Raw genomic sequence first — 20,886 nt, 5'->3', positions numbered from 1 at the left:
CACAGCCATACAAATCCATATGCAGAGTCAGTGGGTATCACATAACTCCAATGTTATCCCTTGTTGGTAAAAGTGATGTTGTTACACAACCATCCCTTTGTTACAACCTTCCCCGGTCTCCCCTATTTCAATTACAAAACACAAAGCCCCACTAGATTCAACCGGTTACACCTGCTTGTTTGGAAAATAAATGCAGTGGGATCATTCAGTATTCAAATATTTTTATTGTCAATGCTCTGTATGTCTAGGACATCCAGAATAATCGAAAATACGTGTCTCTCTCACCTAAAATGAATATTATACGTAGAAAATGAGATACAGTGGCTGTAGTGCAAAGTGTTTTGCATATTGTATCTAATGTTAGAGTCCAGGGTCAGGGGGGCAGAGGTGGTAGTGGGCAGAGAAGAAGCTGTTTGACAGTCTTGTGAAGTGGCCCAAACCTTTTTCCTGAAGGAAGGAGGCTAAAGAGGGAGTGTGAGGTGAGGGGTGGTGGGAGACATCACCAGCGATGCTGATGGCTCTGCGGGAGAGGTGGGTGTGGAAAATGTCTGAGAGGGAGAGCAGAGGGGCAGCGAGGGTCTTGCTGGCTGCATTTACTATTTACTAGCCAGGGTCTTACAGCAGAAGTCAGTGCAGCCTCCATACCACACAGTGATGCAGTCAGTGAGGACACTCTCAATGGTGAAGCCTTTGTTTTGGTGCTTGATTGGTAACTGTTTATGGCTGTAATAATTCAGTCCATTTTGTGTTACTCAGATTTTTTTCTCTCACGCATGCAAAATGGTGGACTATGTCGATGTTGTGAGGATCATGAATGAAAAGGAATGTGAATATTTGCTTTGCAAGTCGATTTACAGTGTGTGCACCCCTAAATTTTCTGCTTGCGCTCCTAAAATTTTAAGTTAGGGGCTGTTGTGCTCCTAGTACAAAAAAAAAAAAAAAAAAAAAAAAAAAAATGTATTAGCCTACATTGATTATGTTCATTTTGTCTTCTCGTATATATTAGAGAAAAATATTCTTTTTAAAGAGTTTTTAAATGAAATTAGTAAAATGCTTATTGTCAGAGTCAAGAATGATGTTACCTGCTACAGGTGACATCATTCTTGATTTCATTGTCTGACCACAAGAAAAAAAATAACTAAAATAAAAATGGAGCAGTGGTTCCCAACCTGGGGGGCGGGACCCCCCAAGGGGGGCGCCAAAGATCCAGGGGGGGTCGCGAAGCCCTCTTGATTTTAAGGGGTTTAATAATTTTAATGTAATTAAAATGTTAAATAAATGAGTAGGCTACGCATTTAATTCACATGTGACAAAATCAATTAAATTCAAGGGCCACATTAAGCATTTATTCGTGTATTTAAATAGATAAACAAATAAATTATAGGCCTATATCAATAGATGATTGAATATCAATATACAGCAGGGCAATATCAGTCACAATGAATTTTAAAAACAGCATGGAACAATGAGAAAAAACCTGTGTAAAATTACAACATATTCTTCAGAACTTGTACTTTTAAAAACACAATTATGTTTTTAAAAGTAGTTTTAAAGAAATATGTTGTAATCATACACAGGTTCTCCCGATTGTTTGTTCCATGTTGTTATTAAATTACTGAAATATAATAAAGTATTTCATGCAAAAGAAGTTATGATGTTCCTTACTTTATTTTATTTTACATTGGGGGGGGGGGCACTGGTCTGGAGCCCTGTTTTAAGGACAAATAAGCATTTTACTAATGTCATTTAAAAACTCTTAAAATAAAACTCTTAAAAAAAAAATTCTCTTTAATTTTGGGCACTGTTGATCCTCCATACGGTGACGTCGCGGTGGGCGGGGCCACATTCCCACTGCCGTCTACTTTTGTCTCTACGTGGAGGAGGCAGGACCAGGACCAGGACTCAGACTGGACGCTGTCTGGAAATTTCAGGCGCACCGACGGTGAGTACCAATTTCCTGGCAACTTCTTCTAGACCTTAACGCCTTTACTTAGAGCCAGAGTTTATCTCAGCATCTTTTGTTTTAAGAAGAGAGAGAGAGAGAAAAAAAATTACGACCCTCCTCTCGGTGTGTTTGTGTGTGTGTGTTTGTCTCTCCTCCGTTGTCTCTCCTCCGTTGTGTTTGCAGGCTGAACAGGGAGAGTTGTTTCCTGTCCATCAAACTAACGTACTTGCATGTCTGTCGCTAGCCCGGTTAGCTTTATTATTAGCGGCTTTATTAGCTGCTTCAGCTGCACCTTCAATGTAGCTTGCTCATCCTGAACAATGCTGCAAAGTAGAGTCCGAGTCCTCCACAACATGAGCTCATAACCTCCAGGAAAAAGTAGGAATTGTGCTCAAAAATAATGTTAAGGTTACACCAACTAAGGTAACTAGTTTCAGTACATGTTACAGAAAAAAAGAAAAGTATGCAGAAGCGCCTCGTTATCTTGGAGCTTGTGGAAATATCACTTCATTATTTGTGAATGTGAAAAATGTGATAAAAAGGGCAAAGTCAGACACAACTAGGTCCGTTCATTTTCTTCACCACCAATCACCGGAGGAGGAAGCAAGCAGCATAGGTGGAGCTAGTTTTTTTTTTTTTTTTTTTTTTTAACAAAAAAAAACATATTCCCAGTATGAATGACCCATACATAAACACCTTGACACATCCAGGCCCAGACTCACGGGTCTGTTGCAATGCTGGGTGTGTGTAACCTCAGTGTTTGGTCCTGTGGTGACAGATCACAGGGTTTTTTTTTTGTCATGTTGACACTTTTATATAATGCCAGAACAATTAGGGTAAATGTTTCACCCTTGTTTAAATAGATCTTTGCCTCTTTGCATCGTTTGGTGTCATATTTCTGTGTTATTATGGGACATTTACAAGGAGGAATTCAACCCTCCATAGATGAGCTTGTGTTACTGCTCCTCTAAAAGAAAATAGTCCTTACATGGTCTTTGTTTTAGTGCTTGGGATAGGTTGATTGGTAACTGTTTAAGGCTGTAATAATCCAGTCCATTTTTTGTTACTCCAATTTTTTTTCTCACGCTTGCAAAACGGTGGACTATGTCGATGTTGTTTACCTCTGAATGATTTCCCAGATTTTTCCTGTGGACCCATCTGGGGCTGCAGCTTGCACTGTACATGCACACACGTACATCTGGGATCCCAATTGTGGATCGCTGCTGGAACGGCGCTGTGATCCGTGGCTGTGTGATAGTATCAGAAAAACCCACATTTTAACTGGATAAATATTGTGACTTGGAACAAGAAGCCTGTTGTGAATACAGCCGCTCGGTATTTCCTATTCAGCGTTTCTCACTATCTTGTCCTTGGTCCCAAATCTTGCTTTGCTTGTATGGCAGCATACTTTGATAGAGACACTGTTAAACAAAAAAAAAATACTGTTGTTAATTCTACCAAAGTTTTTTTGCTCAGAGTATCAGTACTGGAAAAAAGTTTTGTTTGCACTTCCTTTGTGGGAAAGAAAAAAGCTGTAATTCATTTCAAGTCTGCCTGTCATTAACGTGATTGGTGTGGTCAAATTGCCCATGAATGTGCATATGTGGTATGTGCACTATGCGTCACAACAGCTCAAGTAAAATGTGAGTGTCCCTTTGCTCATGCTGCAGAACCAGATGAGAGCTACTATAATGTAGGTGCGTGTGTCTAAAACAGACGTTACTTGTCTGATGGTATCTCTTGTTAGGTCAAACCAGACAGTCAAGCAGGCGGGGAGGGAGGGAGGGAGGGAAGGAAGGAAGGAGTGTGCTTATATTTTGTCTCCACCCTTGCTCACGCTCACACCTGTGGGAGTGAACAGGTTGCCCCACTTTCTGTGCTTTAAACAGGTGCCTTCACTTCAACAGAGTAAAAGTGATTGAGTTTATTATTTCCCGCACGGTTTCATCAATCATAAAAAAAAAATTAAAAAAAAAGGCTGAACAATCCTCTACATTTGTTAACTTGCAAATAGAAAACGATCAGGTAGAGGATAGATATTATAGTGTCTTTTGCTCAGGAGCAAAATACTTGCATGAGGAAGTGATGGCGCTTAATTGTTACTGTGCACCGTTTGATTATACAGTATTTAAATGACAATGCTTTACAGTACTTTTGTTGTTGAGTAATGCCAGAGGTGTGTAGGTGTGGCTGCTCGCCTCTTTAACAGCAACATCTCACCTGATTCAGCAGCTACGCCGCCAGTAACCTGTCGAATGACATTCTTAGGAAATAGTTGATGGGAATTCGACACGCTTCCCAAAGCTGCTGCATCATTTACTACAGCTCCATCTCTCATTATAGGAAGGAGGAAAAGCAGTGTACTATAGAGAAACGAGCTGTAAAGGTTAGCCATTTGTGGAACGGGATACTGTAAAGGGACTATCTCGTTTGAATATTTCCATGATGATTCATCATATAGTCCAAGCCTGGCAAGCTTTTATATAACCTCCAAACCCAGCCCAGGTTGTTATGCTTGCAGCTGCAACCATGATGTCAGAGATGTGCACACTAAAACACGCACTATTTGTTGTCGTCACCTCCTCCTTACCTGTCTGTCATGTATGGCCGCGCTTATCTTACCCACGCAGCCTGAAAAGGAAATAAAAGGGACGGTGCTCCAGACCGTTCGGTGTCTATGAGTCAGTCTGCTTCACATCTGCGGGCGATTGTGACTTGAGTAAAAAAATGTCCGTGTTCTTGCAGACTAAGTTGGGTGTGTGCACATATGAACTTGACCACACTTGGGAAGGGTGCCCGATCTATTTGTGCGCCTCACTTTTCCCATGTAACTGACTGTGTGGACGAAACACACTGGCGGGGCGGGGTGTGTCTGTGTCGGCTCTGCACATTTAACTCCCAAGCCATCTGGGAGCAGCCCTCTTAGCTTTAAAAACTGACTGAAAGATCCATCAAAGGCGATTGTAAACGGCGTCAATGTGCTGTTTTTGGCTCGTATAATCAAAGCTAGCGAGAGAGAGGGAAAGAAATACTTCTGTATGGGCGATATTCAGCTGTAAAACGAGAGCGCACAAGTGAAGCGAGAGCTTTTTGTGTGAGTGTTTTCAAATGTCATGAAGCCCAGTTGCTCTTGTCTTGCTACTGCTAGACATCACATGACATGGATGACTAAAAACTCACAGTTGTATTTGGTTTCACTGGATGTTACTGGAAGTTTTTTTTTTCTAACTCTTTTCTATTTCAGCTTAAAGTACAAAAGCTTTTCAGTTTCCCCCCCATACTTTAAAAAACGTGTGACTGTGTCATTCCTCTATTGAACCTCATCCCTGTGGTTAAACTGGCAAACATTTAAGTAACGTGTTGAAACTCTCTGAAAAGTGCTGATGTGCTCTTAAACAAACATGAGCTGCTGCTTTTGCTCAGGCATTTTCTTGTCTCTCTCTAAAAAAGCAGCTGTCAAAGGGAGCAACTGTCTGTGTGTGTGCGGACCCCTGACTCTCTGGACTCATTTCGTAGCATTACACAAGATTTATTGCCGTGTTTTGTTGACGGTGGTGATTACAAACCCTCTATTCTTCTTGACCCACCGCTGATACGTCTCACATTTGTCCCCTGCCATCTGTGCCCTCGCTTGCGCGTACTTAACCCCTCTTCTGTTTTCACTCGGCCCTGTGTCGAGGGTGTGACAAGAGCTGGCAAATGAGGTAATGTTTGTCGGCCCTCATTGTAGCCGGGGCTGACTTCAGCAGCCACATTTCACATCCTTTTGGAGAAAAGTTAAATATAGCAACAGTTGACATCGTCATTTTCCTAATCGTTTAGTCAGGAGTTTGAGCTTGCCCTGATTTAGTATTACTTTAGTCGAAGAAAAACAGTCTGCTTTCTGTGATGGAGCGGCATTTAAATGTCTCTCTTGTTTGTTCTGACCTACAACCAGTTTTCAGCTATATTTGGCTTTATTTGTTTTTGTTTTGTGGTATTTGAATCACTAACAAGCATGATTTTAACCAAGTACCTGAGTGCAAATGAGTGCTATCGTGTTATCATGTTGTTTAGTTTGTCAGAATAGCGTTGCAGGAACTGAGTCACATCTGAGTCCACTTCGCTACTGTTGAATCATCTTTGATGAATACTATTAATAGTGTCATTCATGGAAGAGGAAGCGCGGGTACTGGACTTTTGTTCATTGTTTATCTACTTGAATGTGAGGCTGTGATGCTGCGGTGGTCAGAGAAAGTCGATTTGCTGAAATCTCTACAGTCAGGTTAGGGTTGATTCATTTCAACAACAAAAAAAGACTGGACATTCAGCTACTCCCTAATATGGGTTCACTGGTTTTATATTGTGGAAACCAAAATGGTCTTGCCCAGGATTTCTGACTAATACTCTATGAAAATCAACAATCTGTACTTAAAGTCTGGAAACTGCGACACTTTTCTGTCTGGAAAAATCCGGGATCCTTATTTTACCGCAATATAATCCCCATCTTTGTTTTGTGAACACTTGTGTCGGAGAGGAATGCCATCATACCAGTTTAGCCTTGGAGAGCGAGGCAGCACACCCTGCTCACCTCTCTGTGCAGCAACGCTCGATCTGCCCAGGCCTCCCGCATTCCTCTGCTACTACAGGACGGGAAGGAGGCACTCGGAGGAATTTCTTATTTTCAGTGATTTTCAGATGGTTAGTTTTCCTCAGAGGAAGGAAGGTTTGGGAACACAGTGTTTTTTTGGATCCAAGCAAAAATAACTGCGTCTGAGCCTCTTCTGGGTTTGTTTTGGGATTCAGTCTTTACACATTTAGACAAATCTCTTTTCTCATTCAGGCCACTTTTCTCTGAGACTATTTACTAAATGGAGCCCAAACGGCACCAAGGTCTTTAGACTTGAGAGAGAAATTATCCAGATTTTCTGTTGCCAGTTGCCACTTAAAACTTAAAAAAAGATTATTTCAACTCAAAGGCGAAAACATGAGGAGCAATGGTCAGTTTTAGGGGATGTGTTAAACAATGCCGTTTCAGTAAGCTGATGTAAGAAAGGCTTTTACACAGTGTTCAAATCAGCTGAAGAATGAGGTGGCCTCAGCCTCTGTGGAAGTGTGTGTGTGTTTTTTTTGTTTTACATCACAGGCTCATTGCTATACAATAGAAATAACAGGAAATTACTTTGATTATGGCAGAGAGACGTGCTTGGAAAAGGAAAGGGGGCTGAGGGAGAAACTAAAGAGGGTGGTAGGTAGTAGATGTGAACTGCATGGGTGTAGGATGATGGGATGGGGGCTGAAATAGAAGGTACTATACTGGTTTTTAGTCCTGACAGAAGATGAAGAGGGACTTTTATTTTGCTGCTCTGGAGAGGAAAGGTCACTTCTCCGTTTGGCGAGGAGGCAGGAAAGTTGAGGCTGTAGCAGCGTGGACGACTGTAAATCCCTTTTTGCCGGTTAAAGATGCCGAGGGGTTGTGGCGATCTGTAAAAAATTTGCCAGGATTGAAAGGAGTTTTACAAGAGGCTGATGATGAGGAGTGGAGGAGGATGAGGAAGAGATGGAGCCCTTGCTTATAACTCTGTTCACTTTTTCTCTCTGCAGTCCCACCTCTCTCTCTGACTGACCAGCTCAGGTCAATCACAGAAAAATGTCTGGAAAAATAACAAAAGAGGAGATGGAGGAGATGAGGGAGATCTTTGGGAAAATTGGTGAGTAAAACCTGATCATTTAACGATTACATAAATGTGTAGAGTGCCCAGTAATTCATATTTTGTACCCAACTTCTGATGAGCGTTTATTATTATTTCTTCATAGACTATGACTTGCCTGAGTTGAAATGAATGAGTGTTGTTATCTTATGGTTTTTTCTTTGTTCCTGTAGATCTGGACAACGATGGACATATCTGTGATTATGAACTCAATGAGCTCCTTAAAGAGGCCGGCCACCCGCTACCTGGATACATGGTGCGAGAGATCATCCAGAAACTCGACCGCAACAAGGATAACCAGATCAGCTTCGACGAGTTTCTGTCGGTACGTTAAGTGGAGCTCAGAGCCACTCGCAGCGTCAAGCTTGACAAGTTTTCAGCTCGCGTTACTCTCAGAGTTGGTCTCTGTTTTCCGCTCTGCTCTGAAAAAAAGTACCTCGCCCTCCGGAGCGAGGCCGCTAAGAAAGGCAACTTTTAAGCAGCTAAATGCACGAGAGGAGATTGAAGGCCTCTACAAACCTCACACGCAGGCATGCATGCTCAGGGAATGTGGAAGTGAGGTCAGCAAAGTGGTGCGAGTTCCAGTATTTTGTTTCAGCAGCGATGAGGGAGCAGCCAGTCACAGACTCCCCGTCTGGTTCAGGAGCACAGCAGGATTCAAAATCTCAAGACCAGGAGGCTGCAGCTGTGTTTGTCTTGTTTTTAGAGTGTGTGTGGTTGTTCATTAGTAAGTTAAACCTCGGCTATGATGATGACAGAGTGAAACAAATTGGATTAGATGATCCCAAAATTAAAATCCTCATCATGTTTTACTCCATCTGGAGCATGTTTCACAGTGTAATGGGCTTAAGGTAGTTTATGGTTTCATGAGGCCACAACTTCCCAGAATGCATCTGTGTTCTTTTTGTAGGAGTTGCCAAAGTTATGCATGATATCATAATGGTGATGATAGTAAGTTTTATTCTTGTATGCGCATGCATAAATCAGCATTGATGCATTTTAGGAAAACATTTTGAATGAAATTAGGCGACTAAACAAATAGATAAAATGGTTACCAAAGTGAAACAGGAATTGAATAGTGTGAAATACACAGATATAGGAAAATAAAAGTATCTGTGGAACTGGTCAACAACCACTGCTGTGTGATGGCAGTGTAGCATGCTAGAGGGATTAGAGGGGACAGGAGTGGCGTACTGTCCCTGAATGCAACAGGAGGAGTCACCGTGGCACTAATTGTGTTTCGTTGTCATCTGTGACCTTCGTATTTTCATGAATTAGTTTGACATATTTCTGTTTTTTTGTAGCATGATGGGTCTCTGTCTGGCGCCCAATAACTTTATTTCATATTTAGATGCTGTTAAGTCTGTTAAAGCACAATATCTGGGTCTCACTCGCCATTGCCATCATGTTCAGAGGGTGTGAGCATCACACCCGATGAAATATCACGCAACAAAACATGTTCTTATGCACGATAACCAGATTAAATGCATAGGGCATGAATGTAAATATCCTTCTCATAATATGTAGACGGCAACATGACAGTTTGCTAAATTTGCAGAACAGTTAACCTTAATAATCATTGTGTTTCTGTGGTTACTTTTTCTATCTTGGACCTGTTCACACCTGGTATTAACCTCCCAGGTGATCCAAGCCATTTATTCTCACCACAGTTTCATTATGGATCAAAATACTTTACCATTACAAATGTATAAAACCTGGTTTCATTGTAAAGCTGGGAGCAAAGCTTTAATTCACACACATACACAGACAAGCACAAAGACAATGGCCCCAATTGTGGATTTGCTAAAGACAACAACACATACCTGTGTATTTGCATATCAAGCAGAGAAGTGAGATCCGATCACAAGTGCTCAATCGAAACACGAGGCCAGGTGTGAACAGACGCACTTAGAGCCGACCACAGAGGCGAGGTCAGTGAAGACACGACTCTGAACGGGGCCGTAGAGTGCACAGACAATGTAGGCTCGACACCCTGTGACCTTGTGTGTATGTTTGTGGTGAAGTGCGCTGTGCTTTTTGAACAGCTCTCCCAGTACCGGGCTGAATAGCTCATTGTGAGCTCCACCGCCCGTGGGCCTGTGGTTGCTGATGAAGCCGTGATAACTTCAGTTTCAGGAAGCATCGCACAAATTACGATAGAAAACTTTCTGTCAAAGTAGTTTTTGTCCGAGGCCACTCACATGTTGTGCGTCTGCGATAAGCTACATAATCACACCACGGAGCTCCCCGTGGCCTCATTAGTTGTTGAGACTGATTTAATGTTTGGAGGTAATTATTTAATGCTGGGATGTAGGGACAAGCCTGAGGAGGGTGTCAGGGTGGTGGAGGATCATAATAGCCGTTGCTCCGGTGGTTTACTGTTACTGTTGATAGCACTAATGACCTACCGGCACTCTCACTCAGCTCTGTAATTCTCAGATTAGATGTGTGGTGAAAGCACAGGCTCACTTTACATCACCGCTCTAACGCACAGCACGGCTTCAGTTGCTTTTCACAAACCATTCGACCCTGACATCACATCATCCCGGACATTTCATAGTAACGAATGTCTGTTTATTTTTGTTCTAAAACTTGATTACTAGCCACACTCAGGATATTTTCTCCGCCTGTAGCTGGCGGGTGGCTTTGTGTTATAATGACGGTGAGGGGAAATTCCAGCAGCACAGCTGCGTCTGCCGAGCGACCTTGTCTGTCATGATGGCTAACAGGAGTTTGATGATAAGGCAACAAAGGATGCAAAACAACAGTAAACAGAGAAGTTAATTAGCCCGACTGCACAGACACATGGCTGCAGCTAAACTTTTCCACTGAGTGATCAGTCTGTTTTTGTTTTTTTCTAAATATTCATGAATATCCAGCATTTGCTAAAACAAAAATGAAGTGTAAAATGTGAAACCTGATTCATTTGCAGAAATATGGTTGACCAGTTGCTTCAAATTAAATTAGATTAGGAGTAATTTTCCTCTCTATTATTGAAACAGTAGCAGAAAATTGTTACAAACAGCAGGAGGCAATTCTGTCAGACAGTTATTACTATTAAATACAAATAAAATCAATAATGATGTAATCTGCCTCCACAACACAATCACCTGTCCACAAATATATAAGATATCTCATAGTTTTCAGGACTTTTTATGGTTCAGTAGCAGCCGGTCTCAACCTGTTGTTTGTTCTTGTTTCAGATCGTCCAGGAGCTGAGAGGCAGCGAAATAGCAAAAACTTTCCGCAAAGTCATCAACAGAAAAGAAGGCATCCTGGCCATCGGAGGGACGTCTGAGCTGTCGAGCGAAGGCACACAACACTCGTTCTCTGGTAGGTCGTCCTGACATCACGGACATTAACTTCTTCCTCTCTCCTGTCGCTGCTACCGTACCGGGCACAGTTCAAGTGCAGATGCTTCATTTACCAACTGAAATCAGCCGTTTTGTGCATCCCTGTCACCGTACCTGGTTGTTTTGCTTTTAACTGATGTTTGTGCACACTTTCAGAGGAGGAGCGGTTTGCTTTTGTGAACTGGATCAACAGCGCTCTGGAAAAAGACCCTGACTGCAAACATGTCCTGCCCATGGATCCCAACACAGACTCTCTCTTCACATCTGTCGGGGATGGTATAGTACTCTGGTAAGGGACGCTGTATTCTCCTTTATCTGTGAGCTACCCCTCTGATATAAATGTCAGATACCTCCATGTCACTGCTCTTAATGCTGTGATCTCAGTCAGGCTGAAAAAAAGATAAATAGGAGCCTGTATTTAAGGCTTTATGCTCTCCTTAACTCTAACCCAAGACTATGTTGATTCTAACACAGTACTATTACATTTATTAAAACTTAAAAGAAATAATCATGTATGGTTCTGAATCTTTCATTTTGTTAAATCACGAGGTTGTATAGAGAAAATGTGACATTAAAACTGAAATAACAAGAAAAATGTGAGCTCTGCTATAAATGTTGTTAATAATGGGCTGAATGCTAGTTAGCAGTCTTGCTATTTAATCAGCATTTTTTGCGTCTAGATTAGCATTAAACAGATTGCAGAGCTGCAGAGATTAAATAACCATTGTCCACACACAGTATATCCCAAACAGAAGAACAGGGACTTCAGAGACGTGTGCACTTCATGTTGCTGACATGTGCAACATAATATGCTACAGTCTGTTATAGTTGTGACACTTTGTCTGTTGAAGATGCCTCCACTTTATTCTATGTATATCAACAAGTCTAATGGTTCTTGCTTAACTAGTATTTTACTTTAGGTAATGAATTCAAAAAGATGTGCAATAAAAGGTCTCTAGTTGGGCTGTGGACAATGAGATTCTTAATGTTACAAACTTCAAAATCTTATCTTTTCCTTCTCTGCCTGATTTCGCTGCATCAAATGGCTGATAAAGAAAATCATGTGTTTTATGCATATTCACAGCAAAATGATCAACCTGTCAGTGCCAGACACCATAGACGAGAGAACCATAAATAAGAAGAAGCTGACGCCGTTTACAATACAGGTTAGTCAAAGTTAATGTATGATGATTTTTTTTTTTTTGTCTGCCACATTTTATGCAAATCTTCTAACGGCTTCCTCTGCAATTTTATCAGAGTGTGTTTTTGTTAATTTTCATTTGTGTATGTGTATATGTGACTGTTTACATATAATTTTTTTTTTTTTTAAGAAAAAGAAAAGGATAATTGTATCCCTGTAATTGGAAGTATCTTATTGTATTTTTCAATAAAAATATTTAGGAAAAAAATAAAATAAATAATCTTCTAATGGCTGATGCGTTGTCCCCCACAGGAGAATCTCAATTTGGCCCTGAACTCTGCGTCCGCCATCGGCTGCCATGTAGTGAACATCGGTGCCTTAGACCTGAAGGAGGGGAAGCCTCACCTGGTGCTCGGCCTGCTCTGGCAGATCATCAAGATCGGCCTGTTTGCTGACATCGAGCTCAGCAGAAATGAAGGTAGAGTCACCGACCGTTGAGATTGCCTGTTGCATAACATGTACTTGAGTCCTCCCGTCCTTTCCTGGTGTTTTTGTCAAGTAGCTCAACTGATCATTAACACCTGTCTGCAGCGCTGGCAGCCCTGCTGAGAGATGGGGAAACACTGGAGGACCTGATGAAACTGTCTCCAGAGGAACTGCTGTTACGCTGGGCAAACTTTCACCTGGAAAACGCCGGCTGGCAGAAAATCAACAACTTAAGCTCTGACATCAAGGTGGGTCTGAACACTGAACCCGGCCAGAGAAGTAAACACCAGATGCAGAAGTGGAAGCAACTCAAAAACCTTGTCCATAAGGGTTTTTGTGTACTTCTTTTAACACACCAACACAGCCATCTATCAGTACACTGCACCGAGCAGTGCAAGTTTGTGTTTGCACAAACAAACTCAAATAAACGCCTCCGCTGCTCCAAATGTAGTATTGAATGGGTAAGGTCAATGGCTAACACTGACAGAATGGCAAATGTTTATGAAGGGATTAAGATATTGTGTGTGCACTGAAGGTAAATAGGGCTTTTGTTACTCTGATTGTTATTCCGCATATATACCTTCGTTACTTAAAGAGGTTTATATAACATACAACAAATGAAGAATAAAAGAAAACCACAGTACTACACATGAAGAAGTATGTATGACTCATGACATTTGCCACACCCAGATGATCTGAATAGCAGATGGTAGACATAAAAAACAAAAACATAAGAGTGCACACGAAAAGCTTCATTAAATTAATCAACGTCTCTTTTATCCTGAGACACAAAGTTACAATTATGTTACGCAGTGGAATTTCTGATTCATTTATTCACAGAAGTTTGATTGTTTTGTTGTTGTTGTTTTACATATTTTCCAGGACTCGAGGGCCTACTTCCACCTCCTGAATCAGATCTCTCCAAAAGGCACAGATGAGGACCAACCCCGCATAGACATCAACATGTCAGGCTTCGGTGTAAGTAGCGATCATCGGCGCTCTCAGTTGAGCATCTTCACCGCTTTACGTTGTGTGTGTCTCTGATCGGTGCATGTGTGCGTTCTTGCGTGTTGTTCAGGAGAAAGACGACATGAAGAGGGCAGAGGCCATGCTGCAGCAGGCCGACCGGCTCGGCTGTCGACAGTTCGTCACCCCGGCCGACGTCGTCAGTGGAAACCCCAAACTCAACCTCGCTTTTGTGGCCAATCTGTTCAACAAGTATCCAGCGCTGACCAAACCTGAGAATGAGGACATTGACTGGGGACTGTTGGAAGGTATGGAAAGTATTAGAGTTGTTTGGCATTAGATGTTGATGAACAATAGGTGAAAACTTAAAAAAAAGAACCTCACTATATAGATTATTGATTGAAAGCTGAATTATCAAAATCTCAGATCATGTCCCTTTGCACAGCATCATAAGAAAACAGCACAGTAACTGTCAACATTGTTCATATGCAGCAAGACGCTCATTGTTGCACAGACTTAGGCCCGGTCCTGTTCATCCTCCGTTAACAAGAGCACTACTTGACGTAGGAGCCACAACCTGTAGTGGGCTTTGTTGATCTTTCTTCGTTTGATGAACCAACGACATAGAAATACAGAAAACAGAACACGCATTCGCTGCTTTTCATGTTGCACTACATTCGAAGTCCGCACCTGGTCTCCCTTCGATTTAAGGGGTGGTTTTAAGGGTTGAAAAGCCATATAGCACCGTATAGCTCAGTGGGTTGAACAGGCGCCCCATATGCAGAGGCTACAGTTCAAATCTCAAATGTGGTGTCCTTTTGCTGCATGTTATTCCCTGTCTCTCTGCCTCCCCATGTCCTGTCTCTATCTCAACTGTCCTATCTGTTAAAGGCAAAAAGCCCCAAAAATATACTTAAGAAAAAGAGAAGCACTTCCCCTTGCTTTTAAAAGAATTGGGACACCTTACCCTTACACACGAACGCGCAAAACCGAGTGCTAGGGCCATAATCAAGTGGAAGTGGTTAAAATGGGACGGGGCCTTACTTTACTTTTTCCAGGCAGGACGTTACAAACCAGCGCTGCAGAAATCCTGAATGTTGAATAACTCCAACTAGTTTGTGCGTCTAGGATCACATGGGTGACGCTGACTGACAAAGCAGGTTTTCAGGGACTGTAGCTCCAAAGCAGCCAAGCAACAGTCGGAGAAGAACCAGTTGTGAACAAACAGTCCTTGTTAGTGGACTAACTGGCCTGCAGGCTTACTCAGAAATAGAAACTAACTTCAATGTGACAACAAGCCTCCTCTAAGTTTGTCTTCCTCAGATACATAAGCTTCTGTTGTCTGTGTTAGTGGTCAGTGAGTGTTGGCTGAATAGAGTGCCATCAAAAATTTCAACATGAAGTACCAGGCCTATTCAGTTCTGCATATTTAGACGCACATTGAGCTGCGAGCTAGATCACATGGAAATCCCCTGATTCCCATGATCCTTTGCTGTCCAGGTGAGACGAGAGAGGAGAGGACGTTCAGGAACTGGATGAACTCTCTGGGAGTGAACCCACACGTCAATCATCTGTACGGGTAGGTACCACACACACAACAGTTTGGGTCGCTTCTCTTTTTAAATTCACATCTGATGAATAGTTAACAGCTATTAGGGCATCGTATGTATTTCACATTGATAATAATCGATCACATTCCCGTCTCCAGAGACCTGCAGGATGCCATGGTTATCCTTCAGCTCTATGAGAAGATTAAAATACCTGTTGACTGGAACAACAAGGTCAACAAGCCACCGTACCCCAAGCTGGGAACCAACATGAAAAAGGTAATTTAAGTCCATTTGAATCATTATGAAGCAAGAAAAAAAAAACTTTTTCTTCTACCAACTTTTCCATTTTGTGCCCGCAGTTGGAGAATTGTAACTATGCAGTGGAACTGGGCAAAACAGCCAAGTTCTCCCTCGTTGGCATCGGCGGGCAGGACCTAAACGATGGCAACGCAACCCTGACTCTGGCACTGGTGTGGCAGCTGATGAGAAGGTGAAGCACAACGAACAGTCAAACTTCAGAAAAGAGTGAAATAGAAAAACATCTATAAAAAAAAAAAACAGAAATGGTGGCCTAACGTGAGGCAGAGTTTGATGAATTCCACACATGTCACCTTCCTAAAATGTTATTCAGCACTTAAATTAATGAAAACAATTAAGCCTGAAGTATTTTTTATATGCCAAATGTATAAAGAACAAAAATGACAAATAAAGGTTGTTATCAAGTTATTCCTCTGCACTTTTCAGGGAAAAACAAATCAAATTGCTTTGGATACTTAGGCTTTTAAACAGCATTTCGTTTTTCAGTCAGTTCAGTGTGTGGTATTTAAAAACACTACAATCACCATCTGTCTTCATTGTCATTGTGATAACTGTATATTTACTGTAAACAATTTCCTGGCAGTTGGTAATTAGAAACCTCCATTTCATGCCAGTGGTGGTGTTGGTGTGTGTGCGTGTGTGCGTGTGTTCCTCCAAATCGAGACCACATTTCCATGAACTCAGTCGGCTCCTGTCACAAGGATGTGTGTTGTGACATATTTTGTATTTTTGTGTCAGAGTTTCCAGAGTCGGAGTGAGTCAAAAATCACAGTGATCGCGGGGGAAGAAGTCCGTTCTGTTTGAGACAGATGACCATGTGGTTCTCAACATGAAGAAAATAAAATTTAAAAAAAAACATTTACCTGGAGTTCAGTTCATGAACAAGCTGCTTCTCTGCTCTTTCAGATACACGTTGAATGTACTGGAGGAACTGGGAGATGGAGAGAAAGTTAATGACGACATCATTGTAAAGTGGGTGAACAAAACGTTGGCAGAGGCTGGAAAATCAACCAAGATCGCGAGCTTCAAGGTAAAGCTCAAATTAGATCCAAATATTATAATTCAATATTTAAAAAGCATCCGAGCTCCTTGGTGGAGCCTTTACTTTCTACTGCTCCTCATCAGTGAGCAGAGCTGACGCAGATTTATAATGTCACATGATAATATGTAGTAAAATATATCAGGAAGGATCATTTCTCTGAGCCTGTTGAAGACTGTGAGGTGCTGTTGAAAGCTCAGACAAATCTAGTAAGTGGACCTTTGAGGCACGGTTATTATAGTTTTTAAATTTTAATTTTTTTTGTTTTTCAGTTTGCTTTTTTATTTTATTTTAGTTTTAGTTTGTTCAACAAGTGATTATCGTAAGCAGTTTTCATTTTTGAGGAATTGAATAGTTTTTATTTCGTCTTGGTCTTGGTTTTAGTTTTTTAGGTATAATAAGGTTAAAAGCCTCTGTGAGACCTCTGAAGATGAACTTCCAGATTTATGTGATTTTTCCCTGTTAGTTGAACCCATAAACGTTCCCATCAGTCCATCATCACTTTACATTCACTCTTATCTACCTGTGGGTCGTACTCAAAGGTGTTTTCTTCCTGCAACTTTAGCCATCTCTAGGAAAACTAAAACTAAGCTAATGTTATCTGAAATTCAGTTTAGTTTTAATTAGTTTTGCATTGTGAATTGTCATTTTTATTCAGTTTTCATTTTTGGAAAAATTGCCTTTTTTTAAAAATTTTTATTTCATTTTACTAAATTATTTTTTCACTGCTGGTGTTAGTTTTAGTTTTAGTTGATTATAATGACCCTGCATTGAGGTCAGATCCTTACTGTGTTTCTGCTGTGGTGATCAGGACAAGGAGATCAGCAGCAGTTTGGCCGTACTGGAGCTGATAGACGCCATCCAGCCGGGCAGCATCAGCTACGAGCTGGTAAAAACCGGCCAACTCTCTGAAGACGACAAGCTGGAAAACGCCAAGTAAGAAAAGAAACAGCTTTTTATCATCTGTGACAATTTTAACCTGAACATTTTAAGCAGTCTCTTAACTGGAGACAACCTCTCTGTCTTCTCCCAGATACGCCGTGTCTATGGCGAGGAAGATCGGAGCCCGCGTCTACGCTCTCCCAGAAGACCTGGTGGAGGTCAAACCCAAAATGGTGATGACAGTCTTTGCCTGCTTGATGGGTCGAGGGATGAAGCGAGTCTGAGAGAGACTGGGATCATTGGGACACTTGTAAAACTTGTACCCACAAGCCATTAGCATTTTGAAAAGAGCTCCCCCAACTGAAGGAATGAAGAATATTTTTTCTTTCTTTTGTCCTTTTTTGTTTTGTTTTGTTTTGTTTTGTTTTGTTTTGTTTTTTGTTGAATGAGAATAATTGAGTCAGAATCATGAATTTGCATGTGTCCCCGCTTCTCTTGATTAACGGAGGTGTTTACTGAAGGATCATTCGCTGTCCTCTTATTTAAAGTGGGTCAAAAATCCTTTAAAAAATCAGAAAGGGATGGGTCTCATGTTAGAGAGGACAACTTGTTACTTTCATTATCCAGAACTCTTAATGATGTATAAGAATGCTGTTTTTTAAAGCGAGTATGCATATTTACAGCTGCAAGGTTGTTTACATATTTTTACTCAGACTGATGAGTTAATTGTATCCTTGACTAGGCAACACACATTCCTGAATACCATGTAATGCTTGACAAGGCAAAAGAAAGAAAGAAAGAGGTCAGAGTGGTGGGATGTTTGGGTGAAGCACACGTAAAGAAGAAAAAAAAAAACACCCAATCGTTCCTGCTCTCTTAAATGAAGTACAAGCATGTCTTAATAACTGGCGCCATAAACTTCTACATATCTGCACACAGAGGCCATACGGTCGGATTATACTACTGACCAGCTGATGCGCTGTCTGTGTGCCCGTACTCGTACATTTGTTTGTTTCTTGGGATTATTACGTGAGGTAAATGCTGTTTCTGACCCGTCGGGTCGTTTTTTGTTTTCGTCTGTCATGTTGGATGCGGAGCAGGCTGACTGGACTCTCCTGGCTTCTGCTGTGCCGCTGCCTTCTTCTTCTTCATCCTCTTCTTGTCATAAAGATGAGTTGTACTTTGTGCTTGGAGGTTTTCACTTGTTTTGTTTTTTTTTCTTCCCCTTTGTATTCAACATTACCAAATATAAACAGTAACTTCATTCCAGGTATCTTCATGATATTCAGTGACAAGTGGCCAAATTGTATTTGGTCTCATTCTCATGTCTACTCTTTAAGTGCTTTACATGTAACAATAAATATGACTTTCGAAAAGAGTTGACCATTGATTAATTTGTTCAGCCGCTGATGTCCTGACTAAGCAGAAACCAGATTCACAATAGATCTGAGCAGAATTTGATAATTAACATGTTTCTTTTTTGTTTCTGTTCATGTTTTGTAACTTTTAAGCCAAAAACATTTAAACCTCTGTGTTTCCCCCGACAAACTCCACCTGCTGAACCATCCATTAACCAACTTAATGGACCTGAGAGTTTGGGAAGAAGCAGCAAGTACACGCGTCTTCTACAACAACTTTATTGACACAAGCTTTTCCCTCTTTGTTTTTACAGCTCTCTGCTTCTCCTTTCTCTTATCTCACGTCCTGTTAGTGTCACTGCAAACACGCTTTATGCTCTTCCCTCTGTCTCATTGTAAAACACACTACCTGTTTTAAATTGCACGTCATAAAAATATGTACATCTTTCGTCATGTCCCTTCTGCTTAGTCAAGTCTACCTGAGAGGAAAAAGCAGGACTGAGCCCAATAATGTTGATACTCATATGAACATTTAAATGGACTTTAAACATGTGTTTTGAGGTGTGTATTTTTGGCTCTTTGTCAGTGTTGACAGGCGTGATTTCAGCAGTGATGTCGTCAAATGGGTGAAGGCGGTGGCAAACTGTAGTTCACTGTTCACTGGTCTGAAATGCACTCAGTCCTCTGGGCTTCGGTCCCTGAAGGGATTCTCATGAAGTCTCTCGTCCAGTTTTCCAAGGATCTGATTAAAACTGCCAGGCTCTGTCACGGAGCTGGATGATGAGGAGGAGGAGGAGGTTGTCTCCCGAGGCTTTCATCATCTGGGTTTTCAAGCTCATTTGCAGCAGAGAGTGTGTGTCTGTGTGGTGTTGAGTGAAGAGTTTGAGGCTTCAAACCATAAACACCTGAGACCATTACAACTCATTTAAGAACCTAAACACGTCCCTAATTTTTTTCATTTTAAACAACAGAAAAGAGAAGAGAGAGGAAGATCTGAAAATCGCCAAGTCTCATGTCCAAACTGGAGATGGAAAAATCAACAGCCATCCTCTCATTTCTGTAAATGAACAAAAAATTAAGCCAAAGGGGAGGAAATATGAAAAAAATGTTTGTCCTTCTCAATGATGTCACTTATTTTGGCATCAAACATTTTAATTGAATTGTTTGAAGTAAATGTCAAGGGAATGGTCTAGAAAATATCATAAATATCCCCCAAAAAATTACCATAACAGAAAAGGTGCATTTGAATTAATTGAAATACAGGATGATGAATATGAAGATAAACAACCTGACATCAGGAGGACAACCTGATGAACTGGCTGTTTGCTGTTTCTCATTACTCTCCCTGAGACGGGCGGAGGAGCGGCACCATCAACACTTTGTCCCAGAAGACTCCTCGGTCTGAAGCTGACATCTGGGCTTGTAACCTTTCAGAGACTTCCCTGCCCTCAGTCCCCTGTCCTGCCAAGCGTCCTGCTGGGACAAGGAGAGCACACTTCAACAGGAGCATCACAGAAAATCACAGAAAATGTTGCAACAGCCGGACTTGTGATTTTTTTTTTTTTTTTTTTTTTCCTTCAGCAGCTCTGGATGCAGTTTGGTTTTTCCTCTCGTAACACCGAGGATGGATTGGCTGGGAAATAGCTGCTCTGGGTGTGTCTGTGTAAAGTCACCATAAGGAGTTTATTGGAGCAACTGAAGGAAACTCAGAAGGTAAGAAGAAAGATGTGTGATCCTTTATTTTATTTTATTTTATTTTTATTGTAGCATATTCATTTTTATTTTAATGCCAATAATCTATGTTTGAATCTTCTGCTAAAGATAAAACTCAAAAAGAAGTAATCTTCCTCTTGTAGAGATAACTCTTAATTTAACATATATAAGGGTACATAAAACTCAGATTCATTTGATCTAGTACTACTGTCTATGAAGCAAACAGAAGCTGTCTCGTATATTACATAAGTCAAATTAATATACATTTGCAAATATATGTAATATTTTTAAACCACCTTACCTGGATTCATAGGTTCAATAATCTTAGTGTTTATTTAAAAAAATAATAATAATAATAACTTGTAATTTGGTCTTAATTATAAAGACAATATGAATTTTCCTTAGTGAAAAACTCACCATATTGATATTGATAAATTGACTCACT

At 41.0% G+C, this 20,886-nt stretch overlaps 1 protein-coding gene across 2 annotated transcripts; it reads left to right on the top strand.

Moving 5' to 3' along the window:
• Nucleotides 1–1,846: 1,846 nt before the first annotated feature.
• LOC310997567 (plastin-3) lies at nt 1,847–18,748 on the top strand. 2 transcript variants are annotated; one of them, XM_083987307.1, is made up of 16 exons: nt 1,847–1,942; nt 7,529–7,635; nt 7,809–7,960; nt 10,839–10,968; nt 11,145–11,277; nt 12,073–12,154; nt 12,442–12,607; nt 12,721–12,863; nt 13,498–13,593; nt 13,694–13,889; nt 15,082–15,160; nt 15,290–15,407; nt 15,491–15,621; nt 16,356–16,479; nt 17,300–17,424; nt 17,522–18,748. In XM_083987307.1, exons 2-16 carry the CDS (start codon nt 7,575–7,577, stop codon nt 17,652–17,654), a joined length of 1,869 nt encoding a protein of 622 aa, XP_083843433.1. In that variant the 5' UTR covers nt 1,847–1,942; nt 7,529–7,574; the 3' UTR covers nt 17,655–18,748. The 2 variants fall into 2 exon arrangements, with proteins under 2 accessions (XP_083843433.1, XP_083843434.1); XM_083987308.1 differs by lacking the exon at nt 1,847–1,942 and adding an exon at nt 3,261–3,280.
• Nucleotides 18,749–20,886: the final 2,138 nt, after the last annotated feature.

The sequence above is a fragment of the Trachurus trachurus genome (genome assembly GCF_905171665.1).
Source record: "Trachurus trachurus genome assembly, chromosome: 14".
Taxonomy (NCBI): Eukaryota; Metazoa; Chordata; class Actinopteri; order Carangiformes; family Carangidae; genus Trachurus; species Trachurus trachurus.
Note: the sequence above shows the minus strand (reverse complement) of the source record. Positions and strands in the feature narration are given on the sequence as shown.

Excerpts from the sequence above, each read along its gene's own strand:
- LOC310997567 (XM_083987307.1), top strand. The coding sequence starts at position 7,575 with ATGTCTGGAAAAATAACAAAAGAGGAGATGGAGGAGATGAGGGAGATC. Across the intron at positions 15,161-15,289 it reads CACGTCAATCATCTGTACGG|AGACCTGCAGGATGCCATGG; the intron begins GTAGGTACCACA and ends TCCCGTCTCCAG. Across the intron at positions 15,622-16,355 it reads GTGTGGCAGCTGATGAGAAG|ATACACGTTGAATGTACTGG; the intron begins GTGAAGCACAAC and ends CTGCTCTTTCAG.